Source organism: Cucurbita pepo, chromosome LG14 (assembly GCF_002806865.2).
Source record: "Cucurbita pepo subsp. pepo cultivar mu-cu-16 chromosome LG14, ASM280686v2, whole genome shotgun sequence".
Classification (NCBI taxonomy): Eukaryota; Viridiplantae; Streptophyta; class Magnoliopsida; order Cucurbitales; family Cucurbitaceae; genus Cucurbita; species Cucurbita pepo.
This window is the reverse complement of record NC_036651.1, coordinates 8,894,491-8,919,826: the sequence shown is the minus strand read 5'-3', so window position 1 is coordinate 8,919,826 and position 25,336 is coordinate 8,894,491. Positions and strand designations below refer to the sequence as shown.

At 38.5% G+C, this 25,336-nt stretch overlaps 3 protein-coding genes across 4 annotated transcripts; 2 read left to right on the top strand and 1 right to left on the bottom strand.

Moving 5' to 3' along the window:
* LOC111809871 (AT-rich interactive domain-containing protein 3-like) lies at nt 1-5,416 on the top strand. The gene is made up of 13 exons (XM_023696334.1): nt 1-291; nt 801-1,439; nt 1,532-1,571; nt 2,073-2,140; nt 2,253-2,262; nt 2,934-3,026; nt 3,537-3,641; nt 3,748-3,799; nt 3,906-3,981; nt 4,145-4,211; nt 4,300-4,350; nt 4,742-4,834; nt 5,081-5,416. The coding sequence occupies exons 2-13, from the start codon at nt 823-825 to the stop codon at nt 5,180-5,182; spliced, it is 1,374 nt and encodes a 457-aa protein (XP_023552102.1). The 5' UTR covers nt 1-291; nt 801-822; the 3' UTR covers nt 5,183-5,416.
* A 493-nt stretch (nt 5,417-5,909) lies between these two features.
* On the bottom strand, nt 5,910-12,382 carry LOC111810253 (serine/threonine-protein phosphatase 7). The gene is made up of 5 exons (XM_023696907.1): nt 11,707-12,382; nt 10,915-11,409; nt 8,186-8,332; nt 7,150-7,257; nt 5,910-6,170 (listed from the first exon to the last, which is right to left on the bottom strand). The coding sequence occupies exons 1-5, from the start codon at nt 12,274-12,276 to the stop codon at nt 6,090-6,092; spliced, it is 1,401 nt and encodes a 466-aa protein (XP_023552675.1). The 5' UTR covers nt 12,277-12,382; the 3' UTR covers nt 5,910-6,089.
* Nucleotides 12,383-14,596: 2,214 nt separating this feature from the next.
* LOC111809941 (thioredoxin reductase NTRB-like) lies at nt 14,597-24,693 on the top strand. 2 transcript variants are annotated; one of them, XM_023696421.1, is made up of 3 exons: nt 14,597-15,075; nt 21,722-22,391; nt 24,378-24,693. In XM_023696421.1, the coding sequence occupies exons 1-3, from the start codon at nt 14,659-14,661 to the stop codon at nt 24,431-24,433; spliced, it is 1,143 nt and encodes a 380-aa protein (XP_023552189.1). In that variant the 5' UTR covers nt 14,597-14,658; the 3' UTR covers nt 24,434-24,693. The 2 variants fall into 2 exon arrangements, with proteins under 2 accessions (XP_023552189.1, XP_023552188.1); XM_023696420.1 differs by lacking the exons at nt 21,722-22,391; nt 24,378-24,693 and adding an exon at nt 18,863-19,190 and having other exon boundaries at nt 14,602-15,745.
* Nucleotides 24,694-25,336: the final 643 nt, after the last annotated feature.

The following is a 25,336-nucleotide window of genomic DNA, read 5'->3' as shown; positions in this document are numbered from 1 at the left end:
TTTCATAGAAAGCCCATCTATGTTCGTTCCTGAACCACTTACGGACGTCCAAGTTCTGATGGCGATGGTTCTCATTCAAGGCGCGCAGTTCCAGCGCGAGTCGAACTAGAAATAGACGACGTCGAATTCAAATTTCACTACTACCCAACTGAACGTGCAATCGGATTTGAAAAGAAGAACGGTGAAGTGCAGGTGATTTTTAGGGTTTCTTTCTGGATTGCATGTTCGTAAAACTACCACAGAACATCAAAGCAGTAATTTCCGTTTCCATAGCTCGTTCTTGTTTTCCAGGTATGAATCTTGAAGCATGCCACTCCTTTTTCTTTTCCAAATTAAGCAATAAGCATCTGATAATGTCTTCCTTCTCCTCCCCCTTCACCAACCCCCCCAAAATGCATATGAAATATTTGCTTTCTCTCTCTTCTCATTGCGCCAATCATCTTTGGAGCCTTGATGTATTATGCATTTGAGGCACATGTGCACGCTGTTCCGTTTACTCGATTCTCTTGCTAAGGGGAGGGCGGAAGAATCGACTCTTAGGGTTAGGTCTTTCCTGAAAAACTAAGATGAGGATCCTGGCTTGAGCGTTTTGGGTAGCCCATCTAGCGAGTATTGCTAGTCCTACTACTTTCATGTAAAGATGCCCAACTCTATTTTCCGGATTCTGGGTTGGGTTTCCATTTTCTTTTATGTAGCATTTTTTTCCTTAACAGACTTCTGAAAACCTAAATTCCATGAGCTGCATTCTTTCCTTCTTTACTTAAACTTTCTTCTGAAAGCCTAACTTCCATTAGTTGTAGAATTCTCTCTTTGGAACCGGAGATGTGTGATGCGAAGGAGAAACAGGAATCTGCACAGGATGTTCCAGTTGCTTTAAGTGAAGGCAACCAAGTTAATGCGAAAGATGAGCTCCATGATTCTCTCTGTGTGACAGCTGAGGCAACTCCCAACTCATGTGAAAAAGTGATTGACTCACCTGAGATTCTTGTCAAAACTGGCCCTGATGAGTTGCCCCCAAGGGAGTTGGGTTTAGATGCTGCTACTTCCAACTCTCACATAGAAACTGTCCAGTCCTCCATGGATGCCAAATCTGAGGCCTTTGAGATGCCTGAAACTAAAACTGGTTCTCTTGATCATGCTTTAATCGCAAATCATGATGAACCTGTAACTCCCCATCCAATGCCATCTTGTATTAAAGCGGAAACAGAAAATGCCATAGGGTTGAAGCTCAATGAAGACAGTGTTACTACACCTCATAATGGGCATACAAATATGAGTCACTCGTTTATTTTGGATGAAAATCATATTGCTGAAGGTAGTGAATCCGGAACAGAAGAAGAGCAATCTGCTTTCATGAAGGAGCTTGAGAACTTCTTCAGAGAAAGAAGCCTGGAGTTCAAACCTCCCAAGTTCTATGGAGAGGGTCTGAATTGCCTCAAGTAATATTTTTATTCTTCATTACTGCAGCATGATTTTCATCCTCCAATAGGAATTGGAGTTTGAGCTCACATTTTAAACTTTTTATTATAAGGTTATGGAGGGCTGTGACTAGATTGGGAGGCTATGACAAGGTATATTCTGTTGTTCTTTCTGTAATGACCACTGTGTTTCTTGTCTGGCGTATACGTTTCCTATGAAAAATAATCTGAAATTGAAAACTAGTTTCTTGCTTTAATGAACATGTTTTTGAATCACATAAAATCTACTATAAATATTTTGAAGATAGTTCTCATACGATTCTCTGTTTGTGGGCTTAGCAGCTTCGTACATAGTGAGTGGCTAGTTATGAAGTGTTGTGAATGACCACATTAGTCTTTCTGAAATCTGTAATGTGCCTAAATTTAATGGTCAAGTAAATGCTCTTGATATATGCAACTCCATATAAAGTCTTTAACCTCTCTTCTTCCAACAGCCTTAGGTCATAGGTAGTTGGGGGGAGAAAATTAGAAAATTGCGGGTCTATTATTTATGTTTTTATTTTGTTTTCTTGTCATGAGATTTCTTGTTTCATTTGATTAATTTTGCAGCTCTGAAATCTTATTTTTGACACAACTGGCATCCTTTTTGGACAGGTGACTTCATGCAAGTTGTGGCGGCAAGTAGGAGAGTCTTTCAAGCCCCCAAAGTATGGACACAATTTGTAGATTACGTTGTCAAAATCTTCCCATGTGACATTATGGGAGACAAGTTGCTACTTTTGCCAATTTATAGTATTTTATGTTCTTTCACCTGTCTTTCTTTCGTGTATTAAGAGTAAAAGCAGTTATATTGTCTGAAAGCATTGAACATCCTAGCTTAATGCCTAACCTGATGCTGATTTTACATTAAAATCATTGTTGATGCATTCTTCACGTAGTTTGAAGAATATATGGTTCCATAGTCACTGAATTGTAACATCTCCATTTGGGGAGGAATTGTTGGGCCTTTTATATTGCCTTGTCCTTCAGCGTAGATATGATAGGATTTTTTTATCACCTTTTTTTTTTTTTTTTTTTTTTTTTTTTTTTTTTTTNTATTTTCATTGATGTATTTATATCTGCAATTTGTATGCGCTGATCACTTTGGTCACATGGGGAAGTTTTTTGAATTGATGGCTAGTGTTATGGGGGGATCTTCATAGTCATAGGTTTCTTATAAAAAAAAAAATGTAATTGGTTTGTAAAGGCTACTTTTGGGTCATTTGAATTCTTGTAATGATGTTATAATCCATTGCACTTGTTTCAAATGGATGAAGTTTTAAATCCATGTATTTTTACCATACCAAGTATTATTTCAATTTATTATCTGTGTTTTTTTGGTGCTTTTTTGTACCTTATCTTTGTATCAAAACTCAAGTGTGTCCATCTTCCATTTACACATGGAAAAAGAAACATATAGTTGCATAAGCTACGCAACACTATACTTTTGGTTGTAACTTCTTGAGTTTTTTTTAGGCTCTCCTTGATTATGAGAGGCATAAAACCCATGGTGGTGAACTTAGTGTACCTATTGCTTCCAACTCAGAACCTATGAGTATTGAAAACCAGGTAAGAATTTCAAGCCGCTGGACTTACATTATTTTATTTCATCATGAAAGATACAAGGCTATGGTCTTCTTGCATCTAGGTGATATTTTTTGTTCAACTTTGTAGTCTGGTAGTATATTCATGTTTCTCTGCCATACTGCAACTTTTAGGGAAAGTAATCTATTATGGTGTTTTTTTTTTTTTTGCTAACAAGATGAAGTAAGACAGAGTAGAAGCTTACAAAGCACTTCATTTCATAGAATTCAGTGCTAGTGACTATGATTTTAACTATTATTTAGGAACTAGTACTTCGAAGATATGAATCAAGAGGTGCTAGTATTTTCACCAGGTTGGTCTTGTTGTGATCAACCTAATTAATAATGTTGACAGTTTTATTGATCCTGCTTATGTTTGTACTGTATTGCCGAGGAAATACCAAAGAGACAATATGGTACACTATCAAATTTCTGCAGTAATTTGTATTAGTAAAACCTCTCTCTCTCTCTCTCTCTCTCTCTCAACTTTCATCAGGGACCAGGATCAGGTAGAGCACGAAGAGATGCTGCAGCACGTGCCATGCAGGGTTGGCACTCACGTCTACTGGGAAATGGTGAAGTTAGTGACCCTATTATCAAGGTCTGGTGAATGCTGGGTGTTTCATGGATTTATTTCTCTTGTGCATCCTCAATTTATTCCATTACTATCCGTTTCCAATGTGATTCCTTTTTAATAATTTCTGTAGGATAAGAACTCACTTTCAATGCAGAAAAGGGAAAAACAACTTAAAAGCATTGGTAAGCTTCTTTTGGGTTCTTTACAGTATGGATAGCTGCATAGCTGAATTATTCCTTCAATCTGATATATAAATATAAATATATGTTATTATTTTGGTTGATATAGGTCTTCTTAAACGCAAGAAATCATCTTACATGGAGCATGCCATGAAATCAGCACGTACAAAATCACCCAAACCACAGTTAGTGTTCCCTCTTTATATGGCTTTCTATTTTACGCATCTTGATACAGCTACACATTATATGACAGTTGGCCAATTTGCGTTGAGATACCCATGTAAGAAACATTAGATGGGCTGATGGAAATTAATTTAGCATTTTTGCTGTTCGTTTTTTAATGGCTAGGCTGGACGTAGCAGTAGTTGATATTGGACAACCAGCCGACTGGGTCAAAGTCAATGTGCAGAAAACTGTAAGTTCTGGAGTATGTTTCTACTAAAAAAACACATCAAATAATGATCGTAGGATCAACTTACAAAGCAAGTACATTCTTGTTGCAGAAAGATTGTTATGAGGTCTATGCATTAGTTCCCGGACTACTTCGTGAGGAGGTACATCATTTTTGTTTTCAATTTTTTCATTACTTGCAATGTGTATGGTCCTCGTGGAGAATCTGGCTTTGTTTATTTTTAATTACTTATTTCATTTAATCAAATGAAATTATCATCTATAAAAAATGTATCTTTTTCAAAATACTTTTAAGAAGCTCAATTGACAACACATTTTCTTTGAAATTTCTGATTTCTTGCGATGGCTAAGAGCTGAGCATTTTCCATCCTGTTGGCTGTAGCTACCCTTAGCTCGTGAGGCCTTAGGCTTTGAGCTCAAGACATCGATACCTCTCGACTTTTATTTTGTTTTGGTCAGAATCAGTACATATGTTTCATAGTAGAAACAAGCAGCGCATAAATATTCTCCCAACTCCTGTTTCTGTTTCTACAGGTGCGTGTTCAGTCTGATCCGGCGGGACGCTTGGTAATTAGTGGTGAACCCGAACATCCTGATAATCCATGGGGTGTCACACCCTTCAAAAAGGTCCTTACCCTCCTCAACTCAATTCTGGCACAGCTTATTTGAGTAACTAGAACTATCTTCAACTATTTATTCCATTGTTGAAATGTATAGGTCTTTCTACGTTTTTCCTTGTTTTAATCTGTATTCCCCTGATTTCCTCGCCCTCGAACCTTTAAATTCGTTGCCTGGAGAAAGGAAGAAAATAAAGAGAGAAAAATCAGATTAACTTAAATGTAGAATGAATCAATGCGTGTTGTTTGGTGCCAGGTGGTCAGCCTACCGTCGAGGATTGATCCACATCAGACTTCTGCCGTTGTCACCTTACACGGACAGTTGTTTGTTCGTGTTCCATTTGAACAGTTGGAATGAAGCTGCGACATGCCCCACTTAAAGTTCGATGTACAAACCGATCTTGTAGTTCGATAATGTTAGATTGTTTTATAATGTTAATACAGTTTGACAGTGGCAAAAAACCGCTTAGCTAGGTAGGAAACAAGATTTTGCTTTGTAAGATCGTTGGTAGTGGTTAGTTGACATCGAGGAGCTATAGTTGTATCTTATGCGAAAGCCCCTTCTAATCTAAGGTAATAAGTTTACAAATTAGTACTCATTGTTGTTTATAACTTTTAGCAATAAGTAAATTGTTTCATTTATTCTTGGCGATAAGATTTAATGATTTGACACCCAAACATTTTCATTAGTTCGTTTTGTCGTTGTCACTTCCATTTCAACATACAAGCGACGTACAAGTGATATTCGTCAAGATAAACCAAGGGCAATAAAAACATCATATGCGAGTAGTCATAGGAAAAAACCTGAAGCAAAGTATATATTACTAAAACTCGTCCTAAAAGCATCATGTGCTAGTAATCATAGGAAAAAAGAATTTCCAATCTTCCTACAGTACCAAAACCTGTCCTAAAAACATCATGTGCAAGCATTCATAGGAAAAAAGAATTTCTGATCTTCCTGAAGCGAAGTATACAGTACCAAAACTTGTCAAGGATGTAAATGAAGTGGGAGGTCTATTCAATGGTCTAAAGAACAGGTGCATCATGGTGTCGTTATTAAAAATGAAAAGCATGACGAAATTTTCATTTTCAAGTGAACTAACACATGTAATTCATATAATTTAAATACAAATGTATATAGATTTTACGACACTTGAATGAAATCAACTGTCAGATTACCATAAACCAGAATAGGATGCTTCCTCCTGCAACTTAGTGTATATAATACAAATTTAATGATTTCATAAACTACACACAACTTGCATTCATGAATCAGTTGTCATTGTTGCCAAATCTAATTCTTCGTCAGAGTCAATTACATCCTCAAAATCATAGTACGCATTGACCTGCATGCAAAGCAATAACAGTTAGCTCCCGTTCCAAGGCCTCAAAAGTAATTACGTAGCATTACACATCTTTCTATCATTATAAGAGAGAGTGGTGGAATGGGATAATACATCATCCCTATCTCCAACTGACTTCTGAGCCTCTTCAAAAAGAAACCTGGGGCGAGGATGTTATGGTAAAGATCTAAATGGTCATCAGGTAAAAGGGCAAAGGAAAAATGGTACGTCCCCTGATAAACGAGAGTATTAACGTATAGGACAAGAGGAAAAAAAAATGAAAAGACAGAACAGACTTTTCTCCCTTTTCCTTTTGTCCCCTATCCTGGTGAAAATTGGGTTTCTATTCATTCATAATGGAAATTAGAAACTAGAAGAAACTTGAAGGATATTGAATTTGAAGAATACAAATATCAGACATCTCACTCTTCCTTGCCTAAGGATCTGTTTTCAACAATCAGCTTAAGTCCAAGGAAAGTTAGTGTTCTGATATGGAAAGTTAAAGATAGATGGAAACTAATAAGGGATGCTAATTAAAACTGCATCAATCAAGGTGTCTCCACCTCCTTCAGAAATCAGAAATCCCTTCCACTTGGCCAATTTCTCCTGATTTCGTTGTACACAGGGTCCCAAAAAGCTGCATGTTTAGGTTTTCCTCCTAATGGAGCCCGAGAACATTAGGAGGCCTTTGATTAGAGAGTAGGAGGAGGGGGATAAATAGACATAGTGTGGAGATTTTACCTTTGTGTCGTTAAGTTCTGAGGAACAAAGATGGAAATTTACATCAATTCAGTTAATAAAGAAACATTGAAAGCTCATGTTCTGATACGATTTTTTAAGCTATTGGATTAACTGTGTTGGGCCGTAAGTCATAGGACATGACGCAAGCACCTCAATTGTTTTAAAATATGGTTTTAATATCTAAGTAGGAAAGATTCACCATCTTGAAAATAATCTTCTAAACAAAGTAATAGCTTCCTACCTTCGGTCGTGGAGTAATGGCTTCAAAACTATGAATGAGTGGAACATCAAAATTCGGAGGTTCTAGAACAATATATGCACCTTTATTTTTGTACCTCTTCCCAGTAGCCTGCAGGGAAAAACAGAAAGGAAAACAGTTCTCTCACTTCAGGTGAAATAAAAGGTAATATCAAATCTACTCATTTATCAAGACAATGAAATGCCTTTGTACTGCAATATTTAGATGTGAATTATCTCCTACTTCAGTTTGTAGTCATTGTTTTAAAAAACCCTCCAATAAGCGTATAAGAAAGCGCACGATAGGCATGTGCCTTCAAAGAATTGAGGTAAGGAGAAGCCTTAAGAAAGATCTTTTTTGTTTTTTAGCTTGGGGGAGAGATCAACCTCTCTCAAAGAATTGAGGTAAGGAGAAATCTAAAAATGTTCTTGGTAGAATATTTTGAAGGGTCTTTCAAAACCACACGCTTATTCAAGTTTAAAAGATATTGTTATTTTTTTCAAAAGATGTTTATATTGCCCTTAAGGAAATAAAACTAATATATTGTTGACCCGTTACGACAAAGAAAAAATTAACAAGATACTAATGAATGTCGTTACATTTATAATTAATAATTTTTAAAAAAGAAACCCTATGTGTAACTATCTCTTCACTACTTATCTTCAAACTTGTGCCCACCAAACATACATGATACCATTATGTTTAAAAGACTGCAGACGCTCAAATATGAAAAAAAACTTCCCATTGGGGAAAAATAAACGTAGCACAAGTAGTTTTCAAATGGAAACAAAAAATGTCGTACAGATTGCAATTCTTTTTTACCAGGCAACGTGTGATATTCTACTAATACTGATTTCTAGAGGCAAAACATCACACGGATGGCTGACACTGATTTTTAATCTGCCAAGGTGATTGATAGAAACCTTATCCCTCCAAGCTTAGTTTAAATAGACAAAAGAGAAGAACTTGAAAGAAGTACAAAGATTAAAAACAAATCAATGTCAACCGCTAGATAAAGAGATAAAGATCCAGTCAATACCTGAAATTGTGGATAGTCTGGAGCACTAAACAAAGTAATCAATTTCCCAGAATCTACAACATGATCTATCGTGTAACCCTGATCCATTCCTCCAAGACCGGGTCTCTTTTCTCTAGCATCAGGACCTTCATGGGATCTGATAATTAGCTACACAACAAAAAAGGAAAAGGTTATCATCACTAATTGACCAAGGCCTTCTAGACAGTTTGCTTTATGTCATAAAAGATACACCTAGAGATGAGTATTGTTGGCAGTGTTCAACGGCATATGCTAATGTTAGATGCCAGATAGAGAGTTAGGCAGTTGGACAGGTTTTTACTAGTTAGTCAGTGAGTTCAGGGGTACAATATTAAAGGAGACGAAAGAGAGGAAGCAAATTAGGAATTCAAGAACAGAACAAGCCTCTCAAACACATGACCTATATTGTTCATTGTTTTCTTCTCTATTTTGACGACTTTAGAATTAAAGCACCAAAATCACCACGTCAAAGGGAAGGATCATGAAAGGGTAATCTATGAAGGATATAGTAAAGTCAGCTGCGGAAGAAATGAAAGGAGACAAAATACATAAAAGATCGGAAATGGAGAGGAGGGTTGGAATACTCTTGGAAGAAGGGAGAAAGAAACCAGCAAGTAACGAAAATCCCTAGAAGCATATCACGAGGCTTGATCTATACATTAAGCTTCTACATATATAAGAACAGGAGAAGAAAGCAGAACGTACTTCTGGAAAGATATATAGTTATTGCCTCCGCCCCTTTTGCTTTTTAATTTTTTTTTATGAGAAACAAGCGTCATTCATTTCATTGATGAGATGTAATTACAAAAGAAACAAAGGTGTCAATATGATTTTTTTTTTTTTTTTTAAAAAAATTGCCTTTGTAAACATCATCTACATCCTTTTGTAAATTTCAATCTTCAATGAAATTGTCTCTTATAAAAAAAATGTGAAGTAAGAGAAGTAAGGCTATAGTCCTAAAAATATGGGGAGAATTTACATCAAGTGAGAGCAATGCAAGAAAGGTATTCAAAAAAGAAGTCAAAGTCCGTAGCCTTGTCCTCAAGGATGCAACGGTTTCACATGCAAACAGTTACAATGATTTTTTCAATGAAAAAAACTTGACTTTGATGGAGAAAATGAAAGAATAAGCATGCATACAAGAAAGAAAAGGCCCATAAAAAAGAGTCAAATTACAAGGACTCCCGTCAAGAGAAATAAGACCAAGCAAATAGTTACAAAAGAGCCTAGAAACAAGGATTCGGAGACGACTTAGTAGTTCATGTCACGTATAATTGACTTCTATAATACAAAAATCACGTTTTTGTTCAACAAAGGTAAAAAATAAGCTTGGGCCCAGTCCAAGTAAAAAATTTATAATCGAAGAGTATTCCTTGATCAACCATTTATTACTCGAGAACATTTTATAGTTGAGTGATTTTAAATTTTTATTTAACATTTAGAACAAGTTTCGGACACATTGACCGCCACCACCAGTAAAACTAGTATAATAATTCCTTAGCTAAAATTTTGCATTAAAAATGTATGTTACGAAACTCTTGGGATTTGTTCTAACAACCTTGATGAAAAACAAGACCTTTAGATCTAAATTATCCAAGAATCCCATAAACGATAAGAATCAACCCAAGAGAAAATTTTAGAACAAATTACCTTGATGATCAAAATCAAGACTAAAGAAAACTTGTTTCTAAACTCGTGATTCGAATCACTCCACAAGAGGTTTGATCAACACCACTTGAATGACTCTAACATGCAAGTTCTAAACACAAGAGTTTGTAAAATAAAAAGTAAAAATAGAAACTCTATTCTTTTAAATTCAAAATGTGATGTCTACAATAAAAGAAAAGAATAGAAATAGAGTTTCTATTTTAGGTTTGTTGAGAGCTAAGTTTTTCACTTTGCAAATTCTTGTGTCTAGAACTTGCATGCTAGAGTCGTTCAAGTGGTGTTGATCAAACCTGCTGTGAAGTGATTCGAATCACGAGTTTAAAAACAATATTTTTTTTTACTCTTGATCTTGATCATCAAGGTAATCCGTTCCAAAACTTTCCCTTGGATAATTTAGATCTAAAGATCTTGCTCTTCAACAAGGTTGTTAGATCAAATCCGAAGAGTTTCATAACATTTGGTATCACAGCATTAGGCTATTTGGTCGAACATATGTTTCCTTGCGTTTAACTCTTTTAATTCTCATTAGGCTATTTGGTCGAACATATGTTTCCTTGCGTTTAACTCTTTTAATTCTCTTATATTCTTCTTCAGTTTGTGTACCATGTTCTTATTCTGTCTCACAAATATATATAAAAAATATATATATAATTTATGTTCTTCAATTCATGTTGACGTATTCTATAACATGTTACATTTGTGTCTTATCTACACATTGTTCTCTTTAAGATCTTCCAAATCGGTTTTCTTAACCATAAACTGATTGGATTTTGAAAATCTGTTACAAAAAAAAGTTTGTTGATGTTAAAGGTCTTGTTTTTCAACAAAGATGTTTCATAACAATGTATCTCCTATAAGGTACACTTTTTATAGATGACAGAAAATAACCAAAAGGGGGGAAGAAAGTCAAGCCCCAAACCCAGGGAGGGTTGTATAAAATGTATCTTTTAGAGAATAAAGAGAGATCGTAATCCAAACACACACACATGCACATTGTTAACGTCTCAAATTAATTGACAAAGCGATGAGTTAGATAAAATTACCTTCAGATCGAATTTTTTCAAGAATTCTTCAGTGCAATCAGGACCCCACAAGAGACCTATGCCTCTCTCTCTATTTGGGGAGAGCCCGGGAGTCATCGAGGGATCAGACCACAACACATCACCAGGTATTAAATTCAAGCCTTCCCATGGGGGATCAAGAACCGATCTTCTGGCTTTGGATAGTTCCTCTAATGAACCAAGAGATAACCCGTTGGCTTCAGGATTTAAGATTATCCTACGATTTTTCTTCCCTTTTGATCTTTTAGATGAAGGAACTGATATGCTGCGGAAAAGTCCTCCATGAGCCGTAAATACACGTCCAGCTATAATGGAGGCCAAAGGCAGCCCTTCGAAACACCCCAAACACTTCCGATAGACATGCTTACCTTTGTCTCCGTACTTGGTTAGAACCTCCTTCTCAAAACCATAAACGGATGTGCAGTACTTGGACTCGTGGTTTCCACGAAGAAGAAATACTCGATGTGGCATAAACACCTTTAGACATTATCCATCAGAATTTAATCAAATGAAAACCCCCTGTTCAAGGCAAAGAAACACTACAAAGTAGCAAGGATATACGTGATGCCATGTTTTTTTTTAAACAAATGGGAGAACAATTACTAGGCTGAGCCGATAGAGATTGAACAGAGACTAGAAAAAGAATTAATCAGCAGGTCACATGCTACTGTACGCATAACATAAAATCCCGGACAATACACGGAGCATGATTACATGAAAGATTAAAAGTAAGCGAAGGTGCTAAAGAGAGAACTAAAATCAGACCATACATACCTTCCAAGCCAATAAGAGAATAAAAGTTTCAAGACCCCAAGCCCCTCTGTCGACGTAATCACCATTGAAGACAAAGAAACGATTATCAGAAGGAAACCCAGCATCCTGCAGAAGAAAGATGAGATCATGAAATTGCCCGTGGATGTCTCCGACAACGACTACAGTCGAGTCGCTGCTGGCGACTGAGTCGTCGAGGATTCTGAGGCAATTGGGTTCTTTGTGGAGGATTTTGGAAGCTGTGAGGATTAGAGTGTCGAAAACAGAGACGGGAAGAACAGAAGGAAACTCGGATGGAGATAAATTTTTGGAAGACCAATCGAAAGCGGCGATGAGATGCTGAATCCATTGAAGGGAAAGAGTGGCATCGGGAGGCCAAGAGAGAGGTAAATGAACCGGAGGTGGTGTGGAGGAAGGTGAGGACGATGAGCAGTGATTTTCTTCAGATTCAGAGAGGGTGGAGGAGGTGGAGGGGGGATCCAAGGGAACCGGAGTAGCATCCGAGGGAATCGGATTGGACGAAGATTGCGCATCAAAAGCTGAAGAGTCCAAATCCGAAGGCTTCAACGACATTGCTATGTTCTTCGTCGTTGGATGAAGAGAGATCTGGCATGGAACCAAAGCCCTAGCAATGGCGGGGGCTCCATTTCTTTACTTATTTTTACTCTTAATACCACCACCCGCCAGATCCTTTTTGCACTTCACATTGTAATAATGAGGCCACCAAAAATTTCCGACAAACCGAGCCCATCCACCCAAACCGACCGAACCAACTTCATCGGTCGGTTTATAGCCTTTTCCGGTCGGAGTCGGTCCGTCAATGAGCCTAAAGAGAGTTGAACCGACCGGATCTTAAATTCAAATTAATATTAATAGTTGTAAAACAAAAATTCGTGAAAGTCTTCCAAAGGGGATATGATTAATATTATTTTTTAAAAATACTTTTTTCTTTAAATTAAAATAGGTCCACCAATAATCACCTCCTATAAGTATTTATTTTTTATTTAAATATAAAATAAATATTAATTTTAATTCTATGTTTGAAATGAATAAATAGATGTTTTAAATTTAACATTTTGCCTTTTTCTAAAAAAATAAAAATAATAATAACATATTTGGTCGGCCAAATTGTGAATTAACTAATAAATGTTTATAATATGTCAATCTAAAATGTTTTTAAAATTTTAGAATACATAATTATATTTAAAAGATAAGACTTTAATTAGTATAGCAATTCAGGTAACCAATTTAATTAATATTTTTTAAAATTAAAATATTTATATCTGATATTTTAAAATAAATAATTATTTTTCCCCACTTTCACTTTCCAGTTGCATATATAAATAATCATTTTCATCCGGTTTCAACTTTGAACCATTCTCACGTGAGAGTCGATTTCCACCGAAAGAAACTCCGATTAGACAATGGATCCTATTGCATATCGGAGGATTAGGCGGCGGCGCTCCTGCAGAGGCTTCTGTCTCAACTCCAGGAGATTCACTCTGTTAAATAAAAGTCATTCCTTATTTAGTTAGGTCTGAATTCACGCGAATGGAGAAGCGTGATTATAGGAGCCATTCTTTTGTCAATTTGGGCGAAGTCTTCGTCCACTACTCCTATTTTTGTATAATTGTTTTTTCTATTTTTGTAATTAGATTTGTTATTTAAACCGTTCAACTGAAGTAAAATAAATCATCGAGTCTTCAGCATTATTATCAGTGAATCTCTCACTCTCTCTCCTTTTACTTCCGCTAATTTTTCTTTCGAAGAAAACCTTCGGCCTATTTTTCGTCGACTTCCGAATTGCCAGAGTCAACACACTCGTCTCCAGGCTGCGGGCGAAGTTCGTGCGGCTGTTGCGGATCTTAAATTCATGGTGTCGCTCCCATTCCCGGAGCTTGCGGTCCATTATTGGGATTAAGAAGAGGCGGAGACCAAAGCCTTGTTCGGCTGCGCAACCGAAGTGTGTCGCCGTGTGCAGGCTGAGATCGTTCCGCTGCTCTAACGCCTTCTACGCGGAAGCCATTGCGGATTGCTTGTATTTCATCGAGACCTCCACAGTTTCCACTTCCATTGATGGAGCAGCTTAGAAAGGAAAAATCTCCACAATAGTATGATATTGTTGAACATTGACTCTAGTGGATTTGCTTTTAATTTATTAAAATGGCTTAAAAATTTATAAATACATGATCATTTCCTAAATGAGTAAACTTAAGACTCCCAACCATCCTCAACATTCTCCAAATTATCCAAAGTATCCATATTATAAGGATCCAAATTCAGAAAAAACCTTAAAATAGGCTTATTTAGATGACTTCTATTTTAAAATTTTACGACCAAATTCCTACATTAACCTTAAATTTCTCCATCTTCGCATTCATCGTGGTTGTCCCAAGCCATCACTCACCCTCGTTGACGACAGTCGTCGCTATTGTCAACCACAATCGATCACCAACACCCTTCAAAGACCTAAGAATCACAAACACGTTAGTTTAGCTAACGTGTCTATGTCCAACACATGTATATAACTTGAAAACTTTGATACATGTTAGACATGTTGGATGATGAAAGTCACACATCCGCTAATTTAAGAAATGATCATGGATTTATAATCAAATAATACTCTCTCCATTGGTATGAGACGTTTTCGGAAAGCCCAAAACAAAACTATGAGAGTGTATGTTCGAAGTAGACAATGTCATACCATTGTAAAGAGTTGTGTTTAGTAAATCATGAGAATCAAATACCGGAAAGGAACTCCACCCCATGGGTAAGGTGACAAGCTTGGCACCAAAAAATAAAAAGATGGAGAAGCAAAGGATAATTCAACGTTATTTTACACGATAGGCATATGACACCACTTTTTAAAATCTTATTTAATGTCTCATTTATTATAAGCTACGCTCTGATCAGAAGGACGCGTAAAACAGCCTTTTAAAAAGATCTAAATAGTCAATGGCCACTCGCTTCGGAGGCAATCGGAATAATAGAGGGCTGAATACCGTTCCAAGTTTACTGCGAAAAGCCTTGTATTCTATTTGCCGCGCCTCTATCCCACCTTCTCCAATACCTTCCGCTCCGATCGCCACCATATCAACAAGCTCCACAGCCATGGCGGATGCTACCGAGACCCTTAAAACCAAGCTTTGCGTTGTCGGAAGTGGCCCCGCTGCCCACACTGCTGCTATCTATGCTGCCCGTGCCGAGCTCAAGCCTATTCTCTTCGAAGGATGGATGGCCAACGATATTGCCCCCGGCGGCCAGCTCACTACCACAACCGACGTTGAAAACTTCCCTGGTTTTCCCGAAGGCATTCTTGGCATCGAACTCATGGACAATTGCCGCAAACAGTCGCTTCGCTTTGGCACTCAGATCTACTCCGAGACCGTAACCAAGGTCGATTTCTCATCCAAGCCATTTAAGATCTTTACTGATTCCAAGACCGTCCTTGCCGACTCTGTGGTTGTCGCTACTGGTGCGGTTGCGAAGCGATTAACCTTTCCTGGCTCCGGTGAAGCGGATGGGTTCTGGAATCGAGGTATTTCGGCTTGCGCTGTCTGTGATGGCGCTGCGCCTCTTTTCAGAAACAAGCCCTTGGCGGTCATTGGGGGCGGAGATTCCGCCATGGAGGAAGCCAATTTCCTCACCAAGTACGGTTCTAAAGTGTATATTATCCACCGAAGAGACACCTTCAGAGCTTCCAAGATCATGCAACAGCGTGTCTCCAGCAACCCTAAAATCGAGGTGATTTGGAATTCGGTGGTTAAGGAAGCTTACGGCGACGCTAATGGACGAGCCCTGGGGGGTCTGAAGGTCCATGATCTGGTCTCCGGGAAGGTTTCTGATTTGAACGTTTCTGGATTGTTCTTCGCTATTGGTCACGAACCAGCAACCAAATTCTTAGCTGGACAACTCCAGCTCGATTCTGATGGTTACGTGCTAACGAAGCCAGGGACGACGCAGACCAGTATCCAGGGAGTCTTTGCGGCTGGTGACGTTCAAGACAAGAAGTACAGACAAGCTATCACAGCTGCTGGAACGGGTCAGTAAAAAACTTTCTGGTTTCCATCCTCAATTTCCTTCGCCCCATTTTAATGCTCTCCTTAACTTCCAAACACTTGGTGCCTGTGTTTTGAGGCATTAGGTACATCACCAGGCAAAAGCTTTTTGCACATAAAAGCATTGCTTTGCTGAAGCAAGGTTCTATTCTTGGTAAAAGAAGGAGAACCGTATCTTTTTTTTCTTTTTTCCTGTTATTTTAAAAAAAGTTCAAATATTTATCTACTTTAAGGTATAACCTCAATAGTGCATGGGGTACATAAAATCAGTTTACTTCCTAGAAACTGTTTGAACAGACATGTATGCTAATCGCTCTAAATAGGAGAAGATAAGGAATCATCTCCCTAGTTTAATCTGATGTGGCGTCCAATTTGCTCAAATGGTGGTTAGCAGATAACTTTTAGAAGCTACATGGCTTGTACAACATGAATACATAAAATAGGTGGTAATTTCCCAAATATTCTCGTAATTTGTCCCAAATAAAAATAGTAATCTAACATGCTTTAAGCCTTGGTCCATAACTCTAAATAGTATTGGATGTGTTTTCATGGTAAATTTATGAGGAGTTGCTAAAATCTAAGTGGAGCTCTGCTTTTTTTTGAATTGAGTTTTTTGAACATGCAGATGTGGTAGTGAAGGATACATGATAAAGAAGTAGGAGCGTCGAATTATTTTGGATATGTGTTATTATTGTTTTAGATTAGATCAGATCAGTTTCTTGTTGTTATTCTTTAGATTAAATGATTCTAAATTTTGATCTAAAGGATGAATGCTTGATGTAGGTCAACCTTTTAGTTGCTCAATGACATTAAAGGCTGGTTTTCTTTCCCAATTATTCCAAGTCTGGAGAAATATGTAAACAAATGGGCTTATTTGTTGTGGTGGTTCGAGTGGTCAATGGAAAGGGGGGTTTCACTCTCCTGATTAGCAAGAATCTGTTAGGATGGAGGAATTTTGTGGACTAATAGAAAGTTTCCTGTGGAGGGAACAATCAAATGACGAAGAGATGTATAATTGGGAGAAGAACTCCTTCCCCTCTTCCCGGTCCATCACAAGGGAAACGAAAACCAAGATTTGCTTTATCCGGTGACGAGCAAGACAACTACATTGACATTAAAAGGTAAAGCTTACCCCTAGTCTATCTAGAGAAAGACAAACAACAAGAGAGGATAGAGAAGGTATAGTAATGCTATGAATGACCCAGTATCGAATACTGGTGATAATATCAGCAAAAGAACGTTCTCCTGTGCTTCCAGACCCCCGACACCCATTAACGAAAAATAAAAAGATAAGGCCATTCCATTTCGACAAAAGACCCACACCCAAGTTCCATAGCTTTGGGTCAACCATCTCAAATTTCTACCTACCCTTAGATACTTGCTAGGCCTATAGGGTCATTATTGAGACTTGATTTTTTTCCTGCCCTATGAACTCCCAGCCTCGCCATGGATCTTCTTGGCATATCTCGTTACTCATCCTTGCATAGTCTACGATTTTGTTAGATACCCAATCACTGACAAAACTTACCTATTTGAGCCTAACACCACCTCTTGGGTGGGTATGAATCCTTAAAAGTGAATCGAAAGACTTGCGAAAGAGTTTAGCCTGGACACTCACTTCACAAAGAGCTTATTTATTTATTTCCTTAAAAAAATTTATCCATGCCACACTTATATCCACCTTGTGAGTATATCAAACTAAAATCCCTTCACCAAGTACAACTCTCCCTTATCACTCAGTATAGTGTGGAGCAAGCGCAAGGAGGCTAATCAAATATGGCCACTAACCCGCACTATTTAGTTAATACCTTCCCATGGGTCACATTGACCACCTATCGTGGCTAGAAAGTTCTTCCACCCACTGTGGCTAATCGATTATGTCCACTGACCCCCTATTGTGGCTCTTTTGTCATGAGAGAATTTGTACAAAAGTGGATACTGCAGGGCTAGCATGGTGTTTTTAATCCATTTGTTGGTCCAGAATGATGTGCTTCCTCCATCACCCTGACGAATTCAATTGGTGATAAGGTTTTGATATTTCTTTATGTACTTCTAAGGCACCTTTGCAAAAGAATGGAGGGGTCAATTTTTGCATGACATAGGAGTATATTTAGTCTTTATAAATTTTCTCTACAAGGCATTTTCTTCGTGATGATATATCTTTGTATCCATTTTGCGAGAAGAGCTTTGTTCTTCTTCTTTATCGAAAATAGATCGAGTTCCCTTTTCTGTTGGGAGGTTTATGATATTTCGTTGAACAAGGTGTGAGTCATCTTTCCACAGAGTTCCTGAATAACCTTACTATATCCGTAGCCACTTTATGTGGTATTTCGAATAGAGACACGTAGTAAGTGGGGAGGTTGGATAAGTGTGGCTTGTAGTAGGGTGGACTTCTACCTTTTGAAGTATAACATGATTACCTTTTTAAGTATAACATGATGACCTTCTTGATAATCATTCTTTCTATATTTTCATTAATAGTCTTTAAGATGTAAAATGATGTGTGGTTTCCTTTTTAAAGGTAATCTAGGTACATATTTGGTCATTCCCCCTTTTTACAATCGTATATGCTAGCAAATTTTTCAATAACCTTTGTGCTAACATTGATGCCCATAATAAGAAGCTTCTTGACATAGTGATATATTCACTACTAACATGGTATGCTTAAGATCTTTTACTAATAACTAGTATTGTTTTTCTTATTCAACAACTTTTTTACATAATCTTGGTTTCAATATATGCCCCATTGTTCACCCCTCTTGCCCCACGCTTCTCTCCGAATTTGCCTCCGAAGTAAAAAGTTAGTCATCAATTTTCCCATTATTTCTTTGCCCTCCTCCCAAACCCTTCAATTTATGTTTTCAAAGGTAAAATAAAGTCTGTTTTGGCTTAAAATTCGTGTCTAAGAACCATTGAAGAGAAGATGAGAGGTTTAGCCTGTGTTATGTATTGAGCTCAAGACAATGGGACTTTTGGTCCTTTTTGCCTTAAAGCATTTCCCTTTTGTACGATTTACAATGTTTCGAATTTGTCCTCCGTAACGGTTTACCAATTCAAGTTGCTTCGGATCCGTTGGCTAAGATTTATTTCTTGTGGTGCAGGTTGCATGGCAGCATTGGATGCGGAACATTACCTGCAAGAAATTGGTTCTGAGGAGGGGAAGAGTGATTGATAATAGACTGTGCCTGGGTTTCTCAAAGTTGGCCGTTGAGAAATTATTTGAAGACAATGGCCAAATATCAAGAATGATTGTTGAAGGGTGCTTGTTGTAGACCCTGTCATATAATTGTTGACTTCATAAGTTTGCGAGGAGGGATAAATGCGAAAATATTATAGCATTTTCGGGGTCAGTTATTTGGGATACTCATTGGGTAATTTGTATTTACGTTTGTTGGTTTAAAAGTTATTGAAAGAACTTTTGCGTCATAACATAGGCTTATACTATTCCCAGAACGAGTCGAAATTCGGTTATCATGTCTTCTACTTTCCCTATTCATCCTAGGTTCATAACCATGAAAGTATAAAGCATGAAGGGAAAAAGAATCCCATGGTTTGATATCTGATGCTTCAAAGCGTTGTTGCTTGTTGTGTATGCAGAAACAATGCAAAGAGCAAGTAAATGGTGAGGACAAGGCTCCCTTCATCCCAAGTAGGTCCAGACAAGCCGCTTGCGGTGCCAATCTTGAGTCCCACCCGCAGCGATAAGCGAACCACAACTCTAAACCTTTCAAATTACATTTATTAAATTTAAAACAATATCTATCTAACGAATTACATTCACGAGAAATTATTTGTACAATAACTCCTCCATTGAGTCCTTATAGAACAAATTCCTATAATTATGTGAACGGCCCAAATATACCGCTAGCAGATATTGTCTTTTTTAGGCTTCTTCTTTCGGGCTTTCCCTCAAGGTTTTAAAACGTCCAAGTCTACCGCTAATAGATATTGTCCTCTTTGGGCTTCCTCTCAAGGTTTTAAAACGCGTCTGCTCTTTGGGCTTCCTCTCAAGGTTTTAAAATGCGTCTGCTAGGGAAAAGTTTCCACACTCGTGTTTCGTTTTCCTCCCCAACCAATGTGGGATATCACAATCCACCTCCTTCAGGCCCAGTGCCTTCGCTAACACTTGTTCCTTTCACCAATCAAGGTGGGACCTCCACCAAATCCACCCCTCTGGGGCTAGCGTCCATACTGGCACATTGCCTTGTGTCTACCCCTTCGGGGAACAGCCTCTTCGTTAGCACATCGCTCGGTGTCTGGCTCTTATACCATTTCTAATGCCCCCAGTCCACTACTAGCAAATCTTGTCCTCTTTGGACTTTCTCTTTCGGGCTTCCCCTCAAGGCTTTAAAATGCATCTGCTAGGAAAAGGTTCCCACACTATGTGTTTCGTTCTCTCCCCAACCAATGTGGGATATCATATTATGAAACTCATATGAAAGACGAAGGAATAAGCGATTTTTTTTTTAAATTGTGTTGCCTCGAAGATGTTGAAGCTACATAAATTATTTGAATTATGCCTATTATGATCAACGAGAGTGAAAAGATAGAATAAACGTGGTGTAATAATTCCATATTGATCCAAACCAATCCATATGTTCCAATTTTCAATAAAATTCTAGCTAGAAGCATACAAGTACTATAATGTCCCTCTACGCACGTATCTCTCGTAACCATGTATGTAAGAATAGCTACTAAATAACAAACTAATTAAATCAAAAGATGTGTTCAAAGGATTGACCTAACTCCATATTGAAACATGTTAAACTATAATTTAAGTTTATAAGTTGTATCCCACACAAAAGATTCTAGAATATATTCTCCCATAGACTTTGTAATTTATAGTTCTAATTTTTTTAAAGTTATTCTTTTAAAAGTTCCAAGATCGAAGATAGACAGAAATATGCACTTTGTCGGTATAAATACTAATTAATAATTCTTTTAAACATTGTTTACAAAATTTTATTCCAATTTTGTTAAAAAAGCAAAAAGAAAAACCTGTACAGTCAAAGTCAAAAGTCAAAAGAGAAGGCTGGTCCAACTGAGAATGGATACTCGCTTTGGAGGCCGGGGAATAATAGGGCGCTGAATACCATTCCGTGTTTACCGCGAAAAGCGTTGTTTTTCCATTTGCGCCGCCTCTGTCCTTCCTCCAGTAGCGTTCGCTCCGATATTCACCAGCTCAACAAGCTCGACAGCCATGGCGGCTGCTACCAAGACCCTTAAAACCAAGCTTTGCGTTATCGGAAGTGGCCCCGCTGCCCACACTGCTGCTATCTACGCCGCCCGCGCTGAGCTCAAGCCTATTCTCTTCGAAGGATGGATGGCCAACGACATTGCCCCCGGCGGCCAGCTCACTACCACAACCGACGTTGAAAACTTCCCTGGTTTTCCCGAAGGCATTCTTGGTATCGAACTCATGGACAATTGCCGCAAACAGTCGCTTCGCTTTGGCACTCAGATCTACTCCGAGACCGTAACCAAGGTCGATTTCTCATCCAAGCCATTTAAGGTCTTTACTGATTCCATGACCGTCCTTGCCGACTCTGTGGTTGTCGCTACTGGTGCGGTTGCGAAGCGATTAACCTTTCCTGGTTCCGGCGAAGCGGATGGGTTCTGGAATCGAGGTATTTCGGCTTGCGCTGTCTGTGATGGCGCTGCGCCTCTTTTCAGAAACAAGCCCTTGGCGGTCATTGGGGGCGGAGATTCCGCCATGGAGGAAGCCAATTTCCTCACCAAGTATGGCTCCAAAGTGTATATTATCCACCGAAGAGACACCTTCAGAGCTTCCAAGATCATGCAACAGCGCGTCTCCAGCAACCCTAAAATCGAGGTGATTTGGAATTCGGTGGTTAAGGAAGCTTACGGCGACGCTAATGGACGAGCCCTGGGGGGTCTGAAGGTCCATTATCGAACTCATGGACAATTGCCGCAAACAGTCGCTTCGCTTTGGCACTCAGATCTACTCCGAGACCGTAACCAAGGTCGATTTCTCATCCAAGCCATTTAAGGTCTTTACTGATTCCATGACCGTCCTTGCCGACTCTGTGGTTGTCGCTACTGGTGCGGTTGCGAAGCGATTAACCTTTCCTGGTTCCGGCGAAGCGGATGGGTTCTGGAATCGAGGTATTTCGGCTTGCGCTGTCTGTGATGGCGCTGCGCCTCTTTTCAGAAACAAGCCCTTGGCGGTCATTGGGGGCGGAGATTCCGCCATGGAGGAAGCCAATTTCCTCACCAAGTATGGCTCCAAAGTGTATATTATCCACCGAAGAGACACCTTCAGAGCTTCCAAGATCATGCAACAGCGCGTCTCCAGCAACCCTAAAATCGAGGTGATTTGGAATTCGGTGGTTAAGGAAGCTTACGGCGACGCTAATGGACGAGCCCTGGGGGGTCTGAAGGTCCATAATCTGGTCTCCGGAAAGGTTTCTGATTTGAAGGTTTCCGGATTGTTCTTCGCTATTGGTCACGAACCAGCTACCAAATTCTTAGCTGGACAACTTCAACTCGATTCGGATGGCTATGTGCTGACGAAGCCAGGGACGACGCAGACCAGTATCCGGGGAGTCTTTGCGGCTGGTGATGTTCAGGACAAGAAGTACAGACAAGCTATCACAGCTGCTGGAACGGGTCAGTATAAAGAAAAAATTTCCAGTTTCCACTCATTTTCCTTCTTCCTATTTTAATTCTCTTCTTACTAAAAAATTATGTAATGGGCTTATACAAATTAACAAACGTCTTCCTCTTACTATTGGCGCACAAGACATGGCCATAAGTGAGGGAAATGACTTGAGGATGGAGAGAAAAAGGTGTTGGTGTGTTAGGGGAGACTAGAAAATCAAGTGACAGGTTTTTGGGTAATATATAATTTGAGGGCATGGAATTGTATAGCTTTGCCCCAAAAAGGATCCTATTGCACCTACAAAATGCATTTATGATGTAATTGCAGCTGCGTTTCTGTTGTTATATCATTATTAGGCCTAAAAGAAAAATAAAAATCCAACATGCATATAGCCTTTATGCAGAACCCGAAATAAAATTGGATGAGTCTTCATGGTAAATTTATGAGTTGTGGAGCCCTGTTTTCTTTATTGGGATTTTTTTAACATGCTAATATGGTAGTGAACCTGATTCATAACAGAGAAGTAGGAGTGTTTAAGTATTTTCGCGATGTATTGTTGTTATTGTTTTAGATTAGATCAGGTTAATGTTGTGATCCATTAGATAAAATGATTCTAAATTTTGATGTGAAGGTTGAATGCTTGATATAGGTCAACCTTTTAGTACTCAATGACACTAAATAGCGGGTTTTCTTTCCCAATTGTTCATAGTATTTTCTTACAAGGATAGGAACTGAGTTTGTTGGAGAGATATGTAAATACACGGGTCTTTGTTGAGGTGGTTTGAGTGGTCAATGGTAAGAGCTGGTTTTACTCTCATGGTTAGCAAGAATCTGTTAGGACGGGGGAATTTGTGGGACTAATAGAAAGCTTCCTTTAGAGGTAATAGTCAAGTGATGAAGAAATGTATAAGAGTTTGGATGAAGAATTCCTTAATGGATGAGAAGTAGGGGTAGATCCTTAATGGATGAGAAGTAGGGGTAGAAATGTAACAGACGAAGCTCACCGCTAGTCGATATTGTTCTCTTTGGGCTTTCTCTTCCAAGTTTCCCCTCAAGGTTTTAAAATGCGTTTGTTAGGGGAGGTTTTCACACGCTTATAAGGAATGTTTCATTCTCCTCTCCAACCGATGTAGGATCTCACAATCCACCTCCTTAGGGGTCCAGCGTCCTCGCTGGCACATTGCTCGGTTCCTGGCTCTAATACCATTTGTAACAGCCAAAGCCCACCGCTAGCCGATCTTGTTCTCTTTGGGCTTTCCCTTCTGGGTTTCTCCTCAAGGTTTTAAACCCTTATAAAGAATGCTTCATTCCTCTCTCCCACCGATGTGAGATCTCACAGAAAATCAACAAGTAGAACTAGCTGACAATGTGTAATTATGGTAAAAGAATTATGGTAAAAGGCAGGACATTCATGAAACTTTAGTTTGACATTTGGGGTTATTAAAACCATCTCGAATTTCTACTAAGCCCTACATATTTCCTAGGCCTTTGGGGTCTTTATTGCTAAAATTTATACGTACCACAGTTATTGCCACAATGTGAGTATATCAGCTTCAAACCCTTCACCAAGTACAACTTTTTATATAATCTTGGTTCGATATACGTCCCATTGTAGATCACTCTTGCCCCACTCTTCTCTCCAAATTTGCCGCCCAAAAAAAAAAAAAAAATTAGCCATCCATCTCCCCATTATTTCTTAAATTTGTATTTTGATGGTAAAGTAGAGCTGGTTTTGGCTTAAAATTTGTGTCTAAGAATCATTTTGGAGTTTTCAGGTTGAACACTCTCAGGCTTGAAACAAAAACAATATTGGACAAGAATCATTTTGGCTCGTTTTAGATTTAGCTCCTTTTCCTTTTCGCCTTAAAAAATGTCCTCCTTGTACGAAAGCCATGTCTTTCTTTCACTTGCAATGTTTTCAATTTTTCCTCCATAATGGTTTTCAAGTCAAGTTGATTCCTATTGCTGGCTAATATTTATTTCTTGAGGTGCAGGTTGCATGGCAGCATTGGATGCGGAACATTACCTCCAAGAAATTTGTTCCCAGTAGGGGAAGAGTAATTGATAGTAGACTGTGCCTGGGTTTCTCAAAGTTAGTTTGAAAACAACTGTCGAAGGAGAATGCTTGTTGTGAACCCTATCATATAATTGTTGATTTGGCAAGTTTACGGAGAGGGATAGATGGGAAAATATTATAGCATTTTGGAGGTAGGTTATTCAGGATAATCATTGGTTTATCTGTAACCCTGTGCAATGTCATTTATGTTGGTTGGTTTAAAAGTAAAGTATGATGAGTTAACTTTTGTGTTATATCATATGCATATGAGGTTGGCTCTCCACCATCCTTGAACATCATAGCTTAAGTGAATCACCATGTGCCTCATGCGCGTGGCATGACATGAGCAAGCTTGCAAGACGAGTGTCTTGACACTTCCTCTGAAAATATTTTCTAGGACAATGTCGGTGACACGAGTATGCTAACATGCACCTCTTTCCATAAGACGAAGGTTCTCTTATAGGGTTAGGTTTCAACCTAGAGTGCACTAGTGACTTGATAGGAAAATAAAAGTGTTATAAAATTTACTTATGGACCAATTCTCGATAAGTGTGTCCAAGCGAGCTACGAAGGAAAATGACATAGCAAAGCTTGTGGTGGTACGTAAACTATTAGTGAAACTAGATAGTTCTCGATCAACATGGTATTTGCTTGGATTGTCTTGGTAAGTGCTCGAATTACCAAGCCTATTTTGACCCAAAGAAGATTCAAGTCTAGCACGAGGGTGTGTCAATGAAATCAGGATGTTAGAAATGCATTTTAAGAACTTTGGCTTAGAGTGGATGCAATATTGAATCTTGAGACTTGATTTAGAATAAAGGCAACTTAGATAGAGTCCTTAATGAAAAAAAAAAACTACGTATCCAAATGATGTCAAAAGAAGTATGGTTTCTTTTT